Source organism: Nomascus leucogenys, chromosome X (genome assembly GCF_006542625.1).
Source record: "Nomascus leucogenys isolate Asia chromosome X, Asia_NLE_v1, whole genome shotgun sequence".
NCBI lineage: Eukaryota > Metazoa > Chordata > Mammalia > Primates > Hylobatidae > Nomascus > Nomascus leucogenys.
In genome coordinates, this window is record NC_044406.1 from 64,592,391 (window position 1) to 64,607,734 (window position 15,344).

The 15,344-nt window shown below is 36.2% G+C and overlaps 1 protein-coding gene and 1 pseudogene across 1 annotated transcript; one reads left to right on the forward strand and one right to left on the reverse strand.

The window, feature by feature from the left end:
- Window positions 1-344: 344 nt before the first annotated feature.
- Window positions 345-3,104, reverse strand: NAP1L2 (nucleosome assembly protein 1 like 2). The gene has a single exon (XM_030807352.1). The coding sequence runs from the start codon at window positions 2,523-2,525 to the stop codon at window positions 1,137-1,139; it is 1,389 nt and encodes a 462-aa protein (XP_030663212.1). The 5' UTR covers window positions 2,526-3,104; the 3' UTR covers window positions 345-1,136.
- A 9,464-nt stretch (window positions 3,105-12,568) lies between these two features.
- LOC100606678 lies at window positions 12,569-13,043 on the forward strand (annotated as a pseudogene).
- Window positions 13,044-15,344: the final 2,301 nt, after the last annotated feature.

Sequence of the window (15,344 nt, forward strand, 5' to 3'; positions counted from 1 at the left end):
GAGATTACTGGATTGATTAGAATTGAGAGTTTTGTTTCCCTGCAACCTTGTGTAGTGAAGGTAGACTCGAGATTTTGAACAGATCAATTATAAACACTAAGAAAGATATACTTTCTTTGCACATTTTAGTATAGTCTTAGTAAATCTGCATGTGTGTATAAACATATACAAATATAATTGTAGAAAATAAATCAAAACATTAACAGTGCTTATTTTGGGGTAGGTGGGTGGTATATGGATTTTGTGTTTAATTAATGAATTTTTTCAGTATTGCCCAAATGTCCCCCAATGAACATATTACTTTTATAACAAGAAATACATCAATTTTTAAACATGAGACACTCTGAAATTTTTATTCATTTTATTTTGCAGTGAAAGAACATGAAATATCTTTTCAAAATGGTAAAGTGATCACTTTCAGTGAATGATTTAATAGGAAAAGAGAATTAAACACTGTAATTATGGCTTACACAATTACACAGAACAATATGTGCAAACTTTCGAAAATACTATGACTAACACTTCACTGATAAATAATAACCTCAATATAACTAAGTTTCATTATTTATCACAGTTACATAAAATACAAGAGCCTATGAACAAGCTGTTATTAACAATACGTGTAGTTTTGCCTGAAATTCTTATCTATATGCAGGCCTCTTAAGCATCCAAGTTTTAAATTCTACTGCATTGTTATTGCAAAATGAAGCAGGCACAACAAAATTAAATCCACTAGCTAAAGGACTAAGTAAACAAAAATAGGAAAAGAAAAACAACAACAGCAAAAACCCTTGGGTTGCATCCCAAGATTTTTTTTCCAAACCAATATTGATCTCACTTAGAATTTCTGATAGTTGCATAGCCACAGATTGATAGCTACATGACAAAAAGACTTCAGAAGGATTAAGCTACACAACACTATACTAGTGTTTTAAATCATTTACCACAGTGTACATTTCTTGAAAACATTCTACTACTAAAACGCAAGGTCAAATTAATTAGTTTTTGAACTTTTCTTATATTTTTGAAACATATGTTTTAACTGACACTACAAGAAAAATACAGAACACAAGACTTCTTATACCTTGAGTAACCATATCTAGGGTAGTTAATTTCAGGGCCATGTATACTCTGCTCTAACGATCAATGTCTTCTACTAATGCCTCAAGGTTTTTGCAACAAGCTTTAACTTCCTCAATTGCAGCCATCCAATTATCATAAATAATTTTGTCATAAATTGCATCATTAACTTCTCTAACTACCCCCTCCTGCTGAGATTCAAGTGCATCACCTGAGAAAAATAATACTGATCTTGGAATTATGTAAGTACGTAAATTGTGACCAAGTAAAAAATCATCATTTCCATCCCTTCCATTTGACGTGATTCCATGAGGAGAGAAAAAATTGAAAAATGAATCCTTGGGAAAATCTTCAGTTACAGTTCGGATTGTTCCCCAGATCCGATGTTTCTGTTTCTTCTTGATGGTTTTCAAAGTGACATTCTTTCCTTCATTCCAATCTATCTCACAGCCTGTGGAATACTCAATCGCAGTTCCCCTATAGGGATGGGGATCATAATATGCTAGCTTTGACTTCAGCACATAGGTCTTTGTCAACAACTCATTTTTGAAATATTCATTGGGTTTGAAGTGAAATTCTATTGTGAAACTGAGGGGCTCGCCAGGATCTGAAAGCTTAACTTTAATATCTGTCAGGAGCTTCAGAATAGGCTCATCATATTTCTTAATCAAAGGAGTGAGTGTATCAACGTTTTTTAAAACAGTCAGCCAAAAATCAGGAATTCCCTTAGGATCCTCCTCTTCTTTATTCTCTTCTCCAGTAGCCTCAGTGTCCTCCTCCTCCTCCTCCTCCTCCTCCTCCTCCTCCTCAACAGCATAATCATAATAATAGTCCTCATAACCATCGTCCTCATCCACATACTCATGTACCATACCCTCCTCATTACCATACATCTCTTCGTCACACATTTCCTCATCATCATAGTCCTCACAGTCTGATTTATATTCACATTCCTCTTCTGTAGGTTCATAGATTGCATTGATGATCTGACGTCTTTTTTCCAGCAAGGGTTGGTACATTTCAGCAAATTTTCTTTCAATGTCATGAAATTCCCTCAGGAATTTGGATTCTAAATTGGCCGCTCTAGTTTGAAGCTTTTTAAGGGCTAACACACGGTACTTAACTTTCACGGGTAGACTTTCAACAAAGTCTGTATCTAAAACATAACCGATAAGTCCTTTTGGACGGTCTACGTCTGAGTCCTCATTAGTATCTCCACCTTTTTTCCCATCTTCCCCGGACCCAGCAGCAGTATCTTCACCTTTTTCCCCTTCTTCCCCGAGCCCAGCGGCGGCTTCTTCACCGCACTTCCCATCGTCTCCAAGCCCAGCAGCGGCATCTTCACCGCGCTCCAGATGTTCCCTGGGCCCTTCCACCATTATCTGATTACCAGCCTCTTCTTGACTGGATTCTGACAGCTCCTTGTGGTTCTCTGACTCGGCCATTTTTCAAAGGACCGTACACGCCTAAGGTGGCTACCACAGAGACCGGGAGACCAAACCTCCGCAGGAAAAGACTCACCGAAATATCAGAAGCGGCGGTGGTCGGACCTAGCAGTGGCGTCCGGACTGAGGGAACGACGATCCAGGTTGCTCGGGGATAAAAGATGGTGCTGAGGCTTTGAGAACCGGACTGAAGCAGTGGCGGCCTGGGCTGGGTGCAGAGGGCGGCGACGGCTGCGTTGACCGATCCTGCAGGAGAGAGCCGGAGACTGCAGAGAGCTGCAGTGGGCAGACCTCCTCCGCAAGCAGCTACTGCTGCAAGAAAAAAACGGTGCCGCAGTATGATTACGCAGCTGTCACTTGCCTAAAATTTCTAGGTGCAAATAGATTGCTGCGTCACCTCCTTCCCTCCCACAACTATGCTCTAATCTCATTTGCTGCAATGTAGTGACTGACAAACCCAGAGCCAGTAAATTATCAGATCTATCAAGTGTTCAACTCTGCTCACCTTCCCATGCTCTCTAATATGGCTGATTCATCCACCTCCTCCTCGTCCTCTAGCCCATCTCCCGCAGAGTTTTCTGGAATCCCATTGCGTTCATTAGTTCATTCATCCAACTTTTAACCGATATTATACTTTTATGCTTTCCAGAGAGCTCAGAGACAACGTAACTAAAATGTCGAACAATGAGAGAGGACAAAGCACCCAGCCATCCTCAATCAATCTCTTTGATTTTAGATCGGGGACCTGGGGAGGGGAGAGGTGGATGGTGGAAGAGCTGATAAACAAACACTTCAAAGATTAAAAACACCAGGAATTAGCACTGATGGTCTTTAGGTGGTGTGTCAGTTATTTAAATATTCTATATTATGTTTGTCGGTGTTTTTCACAAGCTATATGATTTTAGGTTGAAAAATTCTCGAAACATTTCCTGTGAGGGGAGGAGGAGGAAGTCCGATGGCAGTGGGGGCGAATGAGGGCCTGTGATGAAAAAGCAGTATGGCGTATACAGCTACGTGACAAGTAAACATACCAGACAATTAACCACAATTAACCAGTTGCCTGGCTTATAAATAACCCCAGTCCCATTACTGACTTTCTACTTCTCCTTCTTAATGCTGGCTTTAACAGCCGTTAGAAATATACATATATACAAAAGCCAAAATGGAAAGTTATATTTATTCTTAGAAATCATAACATTTGCTTGATGCTTTTGAGTTAATTGGAAATAATGTAAATCTCAGCATTAAAGAAATGGTTAAACTATTTGATAAGGTATTCATAGGATGGAAAGCTTTGCAGTAATTAAAATTTCCTCTCTATAGTAATCATTGGTGAGGTTTATTTTGTTCGTATTTCTAATTTGGATCATTTATTAATTGAACAATTTTTTAAAATTTTAAGTGACTACTATTTTCCAGATTTAAAGAATAATTTGTTACTATCACAGATATTAAAACTGTTTACATATTGTTGTATTTATTTCTAAATTCTGTCAGTTTATAGATAAATTTTTCTTTTTACTTATTTTATTCCAGGGTACTACATATCATTACAGTGTTTACAAAATTAAATTTTGAGACTCATATCTCAGCCTGGTGATTCCATAGTTATGAGTCCCATCCATTCTAAGCTTCTCTTTTCTATTTCTGTCGTTGCAATATTCCTTGTAGTTTTCTGATAATAAATACTATTTATGCTCATTTTAGAAAATTTGGAAAATGAGATAATTTTTATAGTACCACAGAAATCACTAGAAGCCTCACAACCCATAGAGCACCAATGTGGACATTTTGGTCCTTTTCTTTCTAATTTGCTTATATATATGTTTGTGTTTAGGCTGGAGGTTTTGAAAAATAAAATTGGAATAAACTTTTTTATGACCTTTTCCCTCTTATTAGTATATTCCAATATTTTTACGCACTCTCCAAAATGCGATACATTATTTAAAATAAAATGTATTGTTATTTAAATATATTATGCAGTTAATCTATTAGAAAGGACAAAGAGAAAGTATTTTCATCTGCTTTTAAGAATGAAGAGTCCTCAGAGTCATACGGGCATTCACAGAAACCACAAGGGAAATGCTCTGTTTTGTTACATAAAACAAAAAAGATACGACTGCAAAGGCATAGACAACAAAAGTAAACATAGATAAATTGGACTTTTTGAAAATTAGAATTTTTGTGCATCAAAAAATACTATCGACAGCTTTAAGAGGCAATTTTTTGGAGAAAATATTTGCAAATCATATATATGATAATAAGAGATTAATATCTAAAATAGATAAAGTACTTCTACAAATCAATAACCAAGAAAAGGCAAACACACCAATTCAAAAATGGGCAAAGGACTTGAATAAAGATTTCTACAAAGAAGAGAAACAAGTGGCCAGTAATGGCATCAAAAATGCTCAACATCACTAATTAGGGAAATGCAACTCAAAACCACAGTTACATACTACATTCATTAGGGTAGCTATCCTTAGAAAACACACACACACACACACACACACACACACACACACACAGAAAATAAGTGTTGATGAAGACATGGAAAATTGAAACCTTTGTGCATTGCTGAGAATTGTAAAATGGTACAGCCATAATGGAAAACACTATGTCAGTTCCTTAAAACATTAAACATAGAATTACCACATAATTCAGCAATTCCACTTCTGGGTATATATCCAAAAAGTTGAAAGCAGGGTCTCAAACAAGTACTTGTATATCCCTGTTCATAGCAGCATTATTCACAATAAGCAAAAGTTAGAAACAGCCCAAATGCCCATTGGTGGATGAATGGATAAATAAAATGTAATATATATGTATATATATCACATTTTTCATTATATATAATATGTATAACACATATGTATAATATATTAAATATATTATATATATAATGAAATGGCTTTTAACCTTTAAAAGGAATGCAATTTTGACACATACAACAAGGTCGAACCTTGAAAACATTAAGTGAAAATGCCAGATACAAAAGAACAAATATTGTATGATTCTACTTAAATTAGGTATCTAGAGCAGTCAAATTCACAGAGACAGAAAGTAGAAACATGGTTTTCAGAGGCTTAGGGTAGGGAGGAAAGGAAGTTATTGTTCAATGTGTATGGAGTTTCAGTTCTAGAAAAAGAAAATATTCTGGAGATATATGGTGATGATGGTTCACAGCAGTGTAATTGTACTTAATGCTCCTGAAATGTAGACTTAAAAATAGGTAAAATGGTAAATATTATGTTATGTATATTTTATCATAATATAAAGTGTAGAGAAAAATATTTTAAAAACCATATTCAATATAGTACTGGAAGTCCTACCCAGAGCAATTTTGCAAGAGAAAAAAATAAAGGACGTACATATTGGAAAGGAAGTTGCTAGTTTATATCCTTGTTGAAAGAAGATATGATCTTATATTTAGAAAAATCTAAAGACTCCACAAAAAAACTGTTAGAACTAACAAACAAGTAAGTTTGCATGAAGCAAAATCAACATGCATAAATTAGTAGCATTTCTGTACACCAGCAGCAGACAATTTGAAAAAATCAAGAAAACAATCCCATTTACGATAGCTACAAGAAAATAATACATCTAGGAATAAATTTAACCAAAGAAGTGAAAGATCTATGCAATAAAAACTATAAAAACACTAATGAAAGAGATGAAGAGAACCCCAAAATGGAAAGATATCCTATGCTTATGGATTAGAAGAATCGATATTGTTAAAATGTTTATACTACCCAAAGAAATCTACATATTCAATGCAATCTCTATCAAAATACCAATGACATTCTTCACAGAAACAGAAAACAATATCCTAAAACTTTTTTGAAACTACAAAAGATCCCAAACAGCCAAAGTGATCCTGAGCAAAACGGACAAAGCTGGAGACATCACACTACCTGATGACAAAATGTACTACAAAGCTGCATAGTACTGTCATAAATACAGACGCAACAAACCAATGGAACAGAATACAGAACCCAGAAATAAACCCACACATTTACAGCCAACTCATTTGCAACAAAGGCACCAAAAACATACATTAGGGAAAGGACAGACTCTTCAATAAATGATGCTGGGAAAGCTGGATATTTGTATGAGAAAGAATAAGACTGGACCCCTATCTCTCACCATATACAGAAATCAAATAAAAATGAACTAAAGACTTAAATGTAAGACCTGAAACTATGAAACTACTAGACAAAACTGGGAAGATGCTTTAGGACATTGGTCTGAGCAAATATTTCTTTTTAAGCCCTCGAAAGCACAGGCAACAAAAGCAAAAGTAGACAAATCGGAAACACATTAAGCTAAAAAGCTTCTGCACAGCAAAGAAAACAAACAATAGGGTAAAGAGACAACTTACGGAATGGGAAAAATATTTTCAAAATATCCATCTGACAAGGGATTAACAAATAGAATATATAAGAAACTCAAACAACTCAATAGAAAAAAAAAACTCAAGTAATTTGATTAAAAAATAGTAAAAAATATGAATACACATTTGTCAAAAGAAGATACATGAATGAATGGCCAGGGTATATGAAAAAAATGCTCAATATTTCTAGCCATCAGGGAAATGCAAATCCAAACCACAATGAGATATAATCTCATCTCAGTTAAAATAACTATTATCAAAAAATAAATAACAAATGCTGGTAAAGATGCAAAGAAAAGGAAACTCATATACACTGTTGAAGGGAATGTAAATTAGTACAGCCACTATGGAAAACAGTATGAACATTTCTCAAAAAGCTTAAAATAGAACTACCATATGGTCCAGCAATCCTACTGCTGGTTACATGTCCAAAAGAAAGAAAATCTGTATATTGAAAAGATCTCTGCATTCTCATGTGTATTGCAGCACTATTAACAAGACCCCAAGATATGGAATCAACCTATGTCCATCAATAAAAGAAAAGATAAAGAAAATATGACATATACACACAAAGGAATATTATTCAGCTATAAAAGGAATGAAATTCTGTCATTTGCAACAACATGGATGGAACTGCAGAACGTTATGTTAAGTGAAATAAGCCAGGCCCAGTAAGATGAATATCACATGTTCTCACTAATATGTGGGAACTAAAAAATTCATCTCATGCATGTAGTGAGTAGAATAGTGATTATCAGGTGGGAAGGGTAGAGTGGATGGAAATGTTAGTTAATGGGTACCAAAATACAGTTAGATAGAAGGAATTAGTTCTAGTGTTCAACAGCACAGTAGGGTGACTATAGTTCATAATAATTTATTGTATATTTCAATATTGCTATAAAAGAAGATTTTGAATGTTCCCAACACAAAGAAATGATAAATACTTATTATTTATCAGGTGATGGATGTCCTAATTACCCTGATTTGACCAATACACATTTTGTGCATGTATCAAAATATTACATGTATCCCATAGATATTTACAATTATTATGAATCAACAAAATTTTTTTTAAAAAAGAAATGGGCCAGATGCAGTGGCTCACACCCATGATTCCAGCACTATGGGGGGCCAATGTGAGAGGGTCACTTGAGCCCAGGAGTTTGAAGTCAGCCTGGGAAACACAGTGAGACCCCCATCTATACAAAAAAATCAAAAATAAAAAATAGCCAGGCATGTTGGTACACACCTGTGGTCCCAGCTACTGGGGAGACTTAGGTAGGAAGATTGTTTGAGACCAGTATGCCAAGACTGCAGTGAGGCATGATTGTGCCACTGCACTCCAGCCTGAGTGACAGTGAGACCTGTCTCAAAAAAATAAAAAGGTCCTATCAGTATATGCTTGGTAAAAAATAGATGTTCAATACATTTTTAACAAATGAGTAAATAAATTTTAAAAATCCAAAACCAACAAGCAAAAATGTAAATAATATCATAAGTAAAATGAGACCTAAGCAAAATGGGTGAAATATATATACACAAAACACATATATAGATGCAAAACAAATAAATGATTAACATAAAGAAAATTATCAATGGCTAAAATTAAAATGTCTAACAATTCCAAATTTTGGCAAAGATGTAGAGCAATTTGGACTCTTAGATATTACTAACAGGAGTGTAAACTGGTATAAAAACTTTAAAAATTGTTTGGCATTATCTACTAAATCTAAACACATGCCTCCCCTAGGATTCAGCAACGAACTACTTACGTAAATACACAAAAAGGCTTGTACAATGAAGTTCATGTCAGTTTTATTTGTTTTTAAAATAATTCTACTTGGGCTTATTTTGTGTATCATGTAATGCACCCTTTTCAAGTGCGTGAATGATTTTTAAAATTATATTTACCTATTGGAGACAGAGCAAGATGGCTAAAGAGAAGTCTCCAGCAATCATTCCTCCCATGGGAACATTAAACTGAACAACTTTCCATGCATAAAATACCTTCATAAGAAGTAAAAAATCAAATGAGATATCAGAGTTTCTGGTTTTAGCATAATAAAAAGAAAAGATACATTGAAGAGGGAAAGAAGAACAGTCTTGTGTTGCTTACACCCCCATCCCAATCCCAGGCAGTGCAGCCCAGAGAGAGAATCTGTACACTCTAGGGAGGGAGAGCAAAGTGAGTGAGGGACTTTGCATTGGAAATCAGTGCTGCCCTATCTCATAGTGTCACGGTGGAACACAACACCAGACAAATTTCCACAGGTTCTCCTGGAGAGAGCATTTAGACCAGTCCTGGGCCAGAGATGAATCTACTGCCCTAGTGGGAGGAATTAAAGTCCTGGCTCACTTTATGACTGGCTAACTACAGTGGCCTTGGGCCTCAAATGAATTTCAGTGGCAACCAGGTAACTAGTGACTGAGATCCTTGGGCAAGCCTAAATGTGGTTCTGCAACTGGTCTTAGAGGCTGTAGACTTGGGATGTGACCCAGCATGACACAAGCTGTGGCAACCAAGGGAGTGCCTGCATCACCTCTCTCCCAACTCCAGACAAGCAATGACAATAGTAAGTCTTTACTTATCAATAATAACATTAAACATTGAAATTTAAATTTTTTCAAATAAAAAACATAGTTTCTGAATGGATAACAATCCAGACTCAATGGTATGCTGCCTGCAAGAAACTCATTTTAATCTATAAAGACAAACATAGACTTAAAATGAAGGGATAGAAAGAGATATTTTATGCAAATATAAACCATAAAAGAGCAAGAATAGCTATATTTATATCAGATAAAACAGATTTTAAGTCAAAAACTGCAAAAACAGAAAAAGAAGTTCATTATCTTATATAATGATAAAGAGGTCAATTCAGCAAGAGGATATAACAATTGTAAACATATATGTGACAAATATTGTAGCACCCAAACATATAAGCAAATATTAATATATCTAAAGGGAGAGATATATTGCAATATGATAATAGCAGGACACTTCAACACCTCAGTTTCAATAATGGACCTATCACCCAGATGGATAATCAACAAACATTGGACTTAATCTGCACTATAGACCAAATTAATGTAATAGATACTTACAGAATATTACATCCAATAGCTGCAGAATTCACATTCTTTTTAACCGCACATGAAACAACCTCCAGGATGTACCATATGTTAGGCCACAAAACCAGTCGCATCAAATTTTTTAAAAGTCCAAATCATAGCAAGTATATTTTTCTGATCACAAGGAAATAAAACTAGAAATCAATAACAAGTGGAGCTTTGGAAACTATACAAATATATGGAAATTAAACAACATGCTCCTGAATGACCAATAGGTCAATAAAGAAATTAAGAAGAAAATTTTAAAATTTCTTGATACACATGACAATGGAAATGCAGCACACCAAAACCTATGGAATACAATAAAAGCAATACTAGGAGATAGCCTGATAATGCATCTGAAAGAACTAGAAAAGCAAGAACAAACCAAACTCAAAATTTGTAGGAAAAAAATAACAAAGATGAGAGCAGAAATGAATAAAACTGAGACTAAATTAAATTTACCAAGTTGTACAATTAAAACCATGAATCAGTTTTAGAACACTTTCATCATCTCAATATTATCTTTCTTGAATAATTACTGTTGCACTTCTTACTTATGCTATAGGTACCACTAATTCACTTTTTGTCTTATAGTTTTGCCTTTGTGGGTATTTCTCATAAATAAAATTATACAACACGTTATCTTTTTTTTCACTGACTAATCTGGGGCTCTTTTTCATCTTTACTTTTTTAAAAAATTTAAGTTCTATGGTACATGTGCAGAACATGCAGGTTTTTTACATAGGTATACATGTGCCATGTTGGTTTGCTGGACCCATCAAATTGCCATTTACATTAGGTATTTCTCCTAATGCTATCCCTCCCCCAGGCCCCCACCCCCTGACAGGCCCCAAGGTGTGATGTTCCCTGCCCTGTGTCCATGTGTTCTCATTGTTCAACCCTCACCTATAAGTGAGAACATGCGGTGTTTTGTTTTCTGTCCTTGTGATAGTTTGCTGAGAATGATGATTTCCACCTGCATCCATGTCTCTGCAAAAGACATGAACTCATCCTTTTTTATGGCTGCATAGTATTCCATGGCGTATATGTGCCACAATTTCTTAATCCAGTCTATCATTGATGGACATGTGTGTTGGTTCCAAGACCTTGCTATTGGGAATAGTGCCACAATAAACATACATGTGCATGTTTCTTTATAGTAGCATGATTTATTAATCTTTGGGTATATACCCAGTAATGGGATCACTGGGTCAAATGGTATTTCTAGTTACAGATCCTTAAGGAATTGTCACACTGTCTTCTAATTTACACTCCCACCAATAGTGTAAAAGCATTCCTATTTTTCCACATCCTCTCCAGCATCTATTGTTTCCTGACTTTTTAATAATCACCATTCTAACTGGTGTTAGATGGTATCTCATTGTGGTTTTGATTTGCATTTCTCTGATGGCCAGTGATGATGAACATTTTTTCATATGTCTGTTGGCTGCATAAATGTCTTCTTTTGAGAAGTGTCTGTTCATATCCTTTGCCCACTTTTTGATAGGGTTGTTTGTTTTTTCTTGTAAATTTGTTTGAGTTCTTTGTAGATTCTGGATATTAGCCCTGTGTCAGATGGGTAGGCTGCAAAAATTTTCTCCTATTCTGTAGGTTGCCTGTTCACTCTGATGGTAGTTTCTTTTTCTGTGCAGAAGCTTTTCAGTTTAATTAGATCCCATTTGTCGATTTTGGCTTTTGTTGCCATTTTTGTGTTTTAGTCATGAAGTCCTTGCCCATGCCTATGTCCTGAATGGTATTTCCTGGGTTTTCTTCTAGGGTTTTTATGGCTTTAGGTCTTAACATTTAAATGTTTAATCCATCTTGAGTTAATTTTTGTATAAGGTGTAAGGAAGGGATCCAGTTTCAGCTTTCTACATAGGGGTAGCCAGTTTTCCTAGCACCATTTATTAAATAGGGAATTCTTTCTCCATTTCTTGTTTTTGTCAGGTTTGTCAAAGATCAGATGGTTGTAGATCTGTGAAGTTATTTCTGAGGCTTCTGTTCTGTTCGATTGGCAGTTTTGGTTACTGTAGCCTTGTAGTATAGTTTGAAGTCAGGTAGCACGATGCCTCCAGCTTTGTTCTTTTTGCTTAGGAATGTCTTGGCTATGCAGGCTCTTTGTTTTGGTTCCATATGAACTTTAAATGGGCTATACACACCAATTAAAAGACACAGACTGGCAAATTGGATAAAGAGTCAAGATGCATTGGTGTGCTGTATTCAGGAGACCCATCTCATGTGCAGAGACACACATAGGCTCAAAATAAAGGGATGGAGGAAGATCTACCAAGCAAATGGAAAGCAAAAAAAAGCGGGGGTGGCAATCCTAGTCTCTGATAAAACAGACTTTAAACCAACAAAGATCAAAAGAGACAAAGAAGGCCATTACACATTGGTAAAGGGATCAATTCAACAAGAAGAGCTAACTAGGTTCCTGGCCCATGGACGTTGGGTGTGAGCTGCGCCTGAGGGTTCATGGCCTACCGCTCCTTCGTGGTCCCTGCCGCCACTGTCCACGCTTAGTGTTGTAGAGAAGATGGTGGGTCGGAACAGCGCCATCACCGCCAGTGCATGCAGGGCCCTTTTTATTGGGTACTGCATCTACTTCGACCACAAAAGACAAAGTGACCCCAAGTTCAAGAACAGGTTTCGAGAACAAAGAAAGAAACAGAAGCTTGCCAAGGAGAGAGCTGGGCTTTCCAAGCTACCTGACCTTAAAGATGCTGAAGCTGTTAAGAAGTTCTTCTTTGAAGAAATACAGCTTGGTGAAGAGTTACTAGCTCAAGGTGAATATGAGAAGGGTGTAGACCATCTGACAAATGCAATTGCTGTGTGTGGACAGCCACAGCAGTTTCTGCAGGTCTTACAGCAAACTCTTCCACCACCAGTGTTCCAGATGCTTCTGACTAAGCTCCCAACAATTAGTCAGAGAATCGTAAGTACTCACAGCTTGGCTGAAGATGATGTGGAATGAGAAACAAATGTCAACATAATAAAATCTCAGTTAAAAATATTTTAAAAATTCTTGGTAGTTGAGCAGCTCTGGGGGAATAAAGGCAAATATGCTTGTTGTGAACTACACTGAAATCTACCAAAGTTAATGTTTACTTTGTGTAGATCCATTTGTCTATTTTATTTATTTTTCCCAGTGAAAAGTGTATTTTCATAGAGAACTTTTCATTCTATAAATACACTATGAGTTACTAAAATATCATGGATTTTGTTTATTCCTGAAACATAGTTAAACTGTACATATGACATGGCTTATGTTAAAAATACCCAGTGCTCAGTTTTGAAAGATAGGCAAAAAAAAAAGCATAGGAGAAACTGAAGAATGTACACTTTTTTTAGGGGGCACATTTTGCTGTAAATCCAGAAATTTGATAGACTTGATTGTGTTTGTGAAAACTGAGCGTTAAAGGTTTTGATTGATCATTTCTTTCCATTTCATCTCTGAGACATAAATATGTGAGGTGTGCTGCTGTGCTGGGTTAACAGCTTCCTTCCCTTTCTGTGTATCAGTCTTGAAATGTTCTGTTTAAATCAGTAGGCTTAATGTGTTCTGGGTATTTATCTCCCTGTATTTTAAATATATGTAGTTGCAAATAGCACCGGGAATTAGATATCTGTACACCCCTATTCTAGCCTTGTGAGCTTCACCAGTTAATGTGTGCTCACTTTCCCTCCATTTGTTACATGAGAGAATGCATCTGCTGATCACTGAAGTGTCCCTTTTAGCTTCTGATTCATTGGGTTCTGTTGGGCATCTTTAAATCTACCTTAACCTGAGGAATGTATGTGGGCAACCAGGCCCTGCATTTTTTTATATTCTGAATTTGGCATGCTTGCCTGACTTGGTATTTCTGAATTGATCTTTTTTTAATGGTATAACTATCTTGATTTTCACTGAAATTATATGGTTCTGTCACTGCTCTGAAAATTAATCCAAAACTTTTAAGGTAACTGGGATGATCTGCTTGTAAAAATGTTTGTTGCCTTTTGTTTTTATCTTCAATGTACCTCCTTAATCCTACTTCAACTTGATTAATTTATCCTGTTAAATGATGAGAGTAAGTTGCAACCTTGTGACTGAAGACTTGAAAAGAGTGGATCAGGTGGGACCTCTTATTCTCAAATAGTGACATATTCTCCGTAGTCACAGTTTAAGAACTGAGTAAGGATCCTGGGTACTTGGTGGCATCTGTTGAACTGGGCAGCATTTCTCATTGTAAAGATTGCCTTTGTTCTGTCTAAAAGTCTGTGGAGAAATCCCAAAGACTTTTCCTATGTACTAGGCATTTTATTTTGATTGACTTACAAACTTCTTAATCATTATTAATCTCGGTTTTTTTGTGGTGTAGTGGAAGGAGAAACAGTTCTAGTTTCTGCCTCTGATTAGCTGCACAGCCTTGAACAAATCACATTTCATCTTTGAACTTACCTCTACTGTTAGACTAGGCGACTTACATTTGAGGACTTTTCTTGGGTATCTTGAGGGTTTGTGATCCTCAACCCTTAAACCGTGCTTTTTTGTTACATAGGATGCTTTTTTGGGGGGATGACCAGTACAAACATGCCAGTTAGTTTTACTAGTGGGATCCCAAATCCAAAGCAGTGTAGTGGTGATTGGTCAGTGACTAACCAGGCAGCTAAGAAGTCTTAGGCAGCAGCCCAGACATGTATAGAGGGGCAGTTAGAGGGAGAACAGGGGTGGGAAAGGGAGCAAGGAGCAGACAGCTCAGCAGGGAAAGAATGGGCTCAGAAAAAGGAGGGCTGGCTGGAGGAGTGAGGAGCAGCTTAAGTTTGGGGAGGGTAGAAACACCATTTCCTTGGGAGCTGGAGTGCAATATGAGCTGGGTGTCACTTGGCTCTGAACATACTGGCTTTGCTGTAATGCTTGAAAATGCAGTGGTATCTTCATTTTACAGTTCATTAAGCCAAGTACATTTTCTTATTTAAATGACAACTTTGGTGCTTTAAAATGAGGTACCACTTTTTAAAGCTAGCTGTGTTGAGTTAAAGAAAAAAATCAGCAATTTTTTCTCCCAGAAATGTAATTGCCAAACACTATCCGTTCCCATCTTAAATTTTACAAGGTGATAGAATCAGCTCATGGTAGTGATGCTGGCCAAATGGTGCTCAGCAGGTGAGAATGAAAAAACCCCAGATTTCAGTGAACTAATACACAACTTGCGCATTTCCATGTGCTAATGTTACACACTTACTAAAAACAAAAACTTTGGAAATGGAAAATAATGTATTAGTGCAACAGTTGACATGCTTCTTTGGGCAAAGATACATTGTTTTGTTCT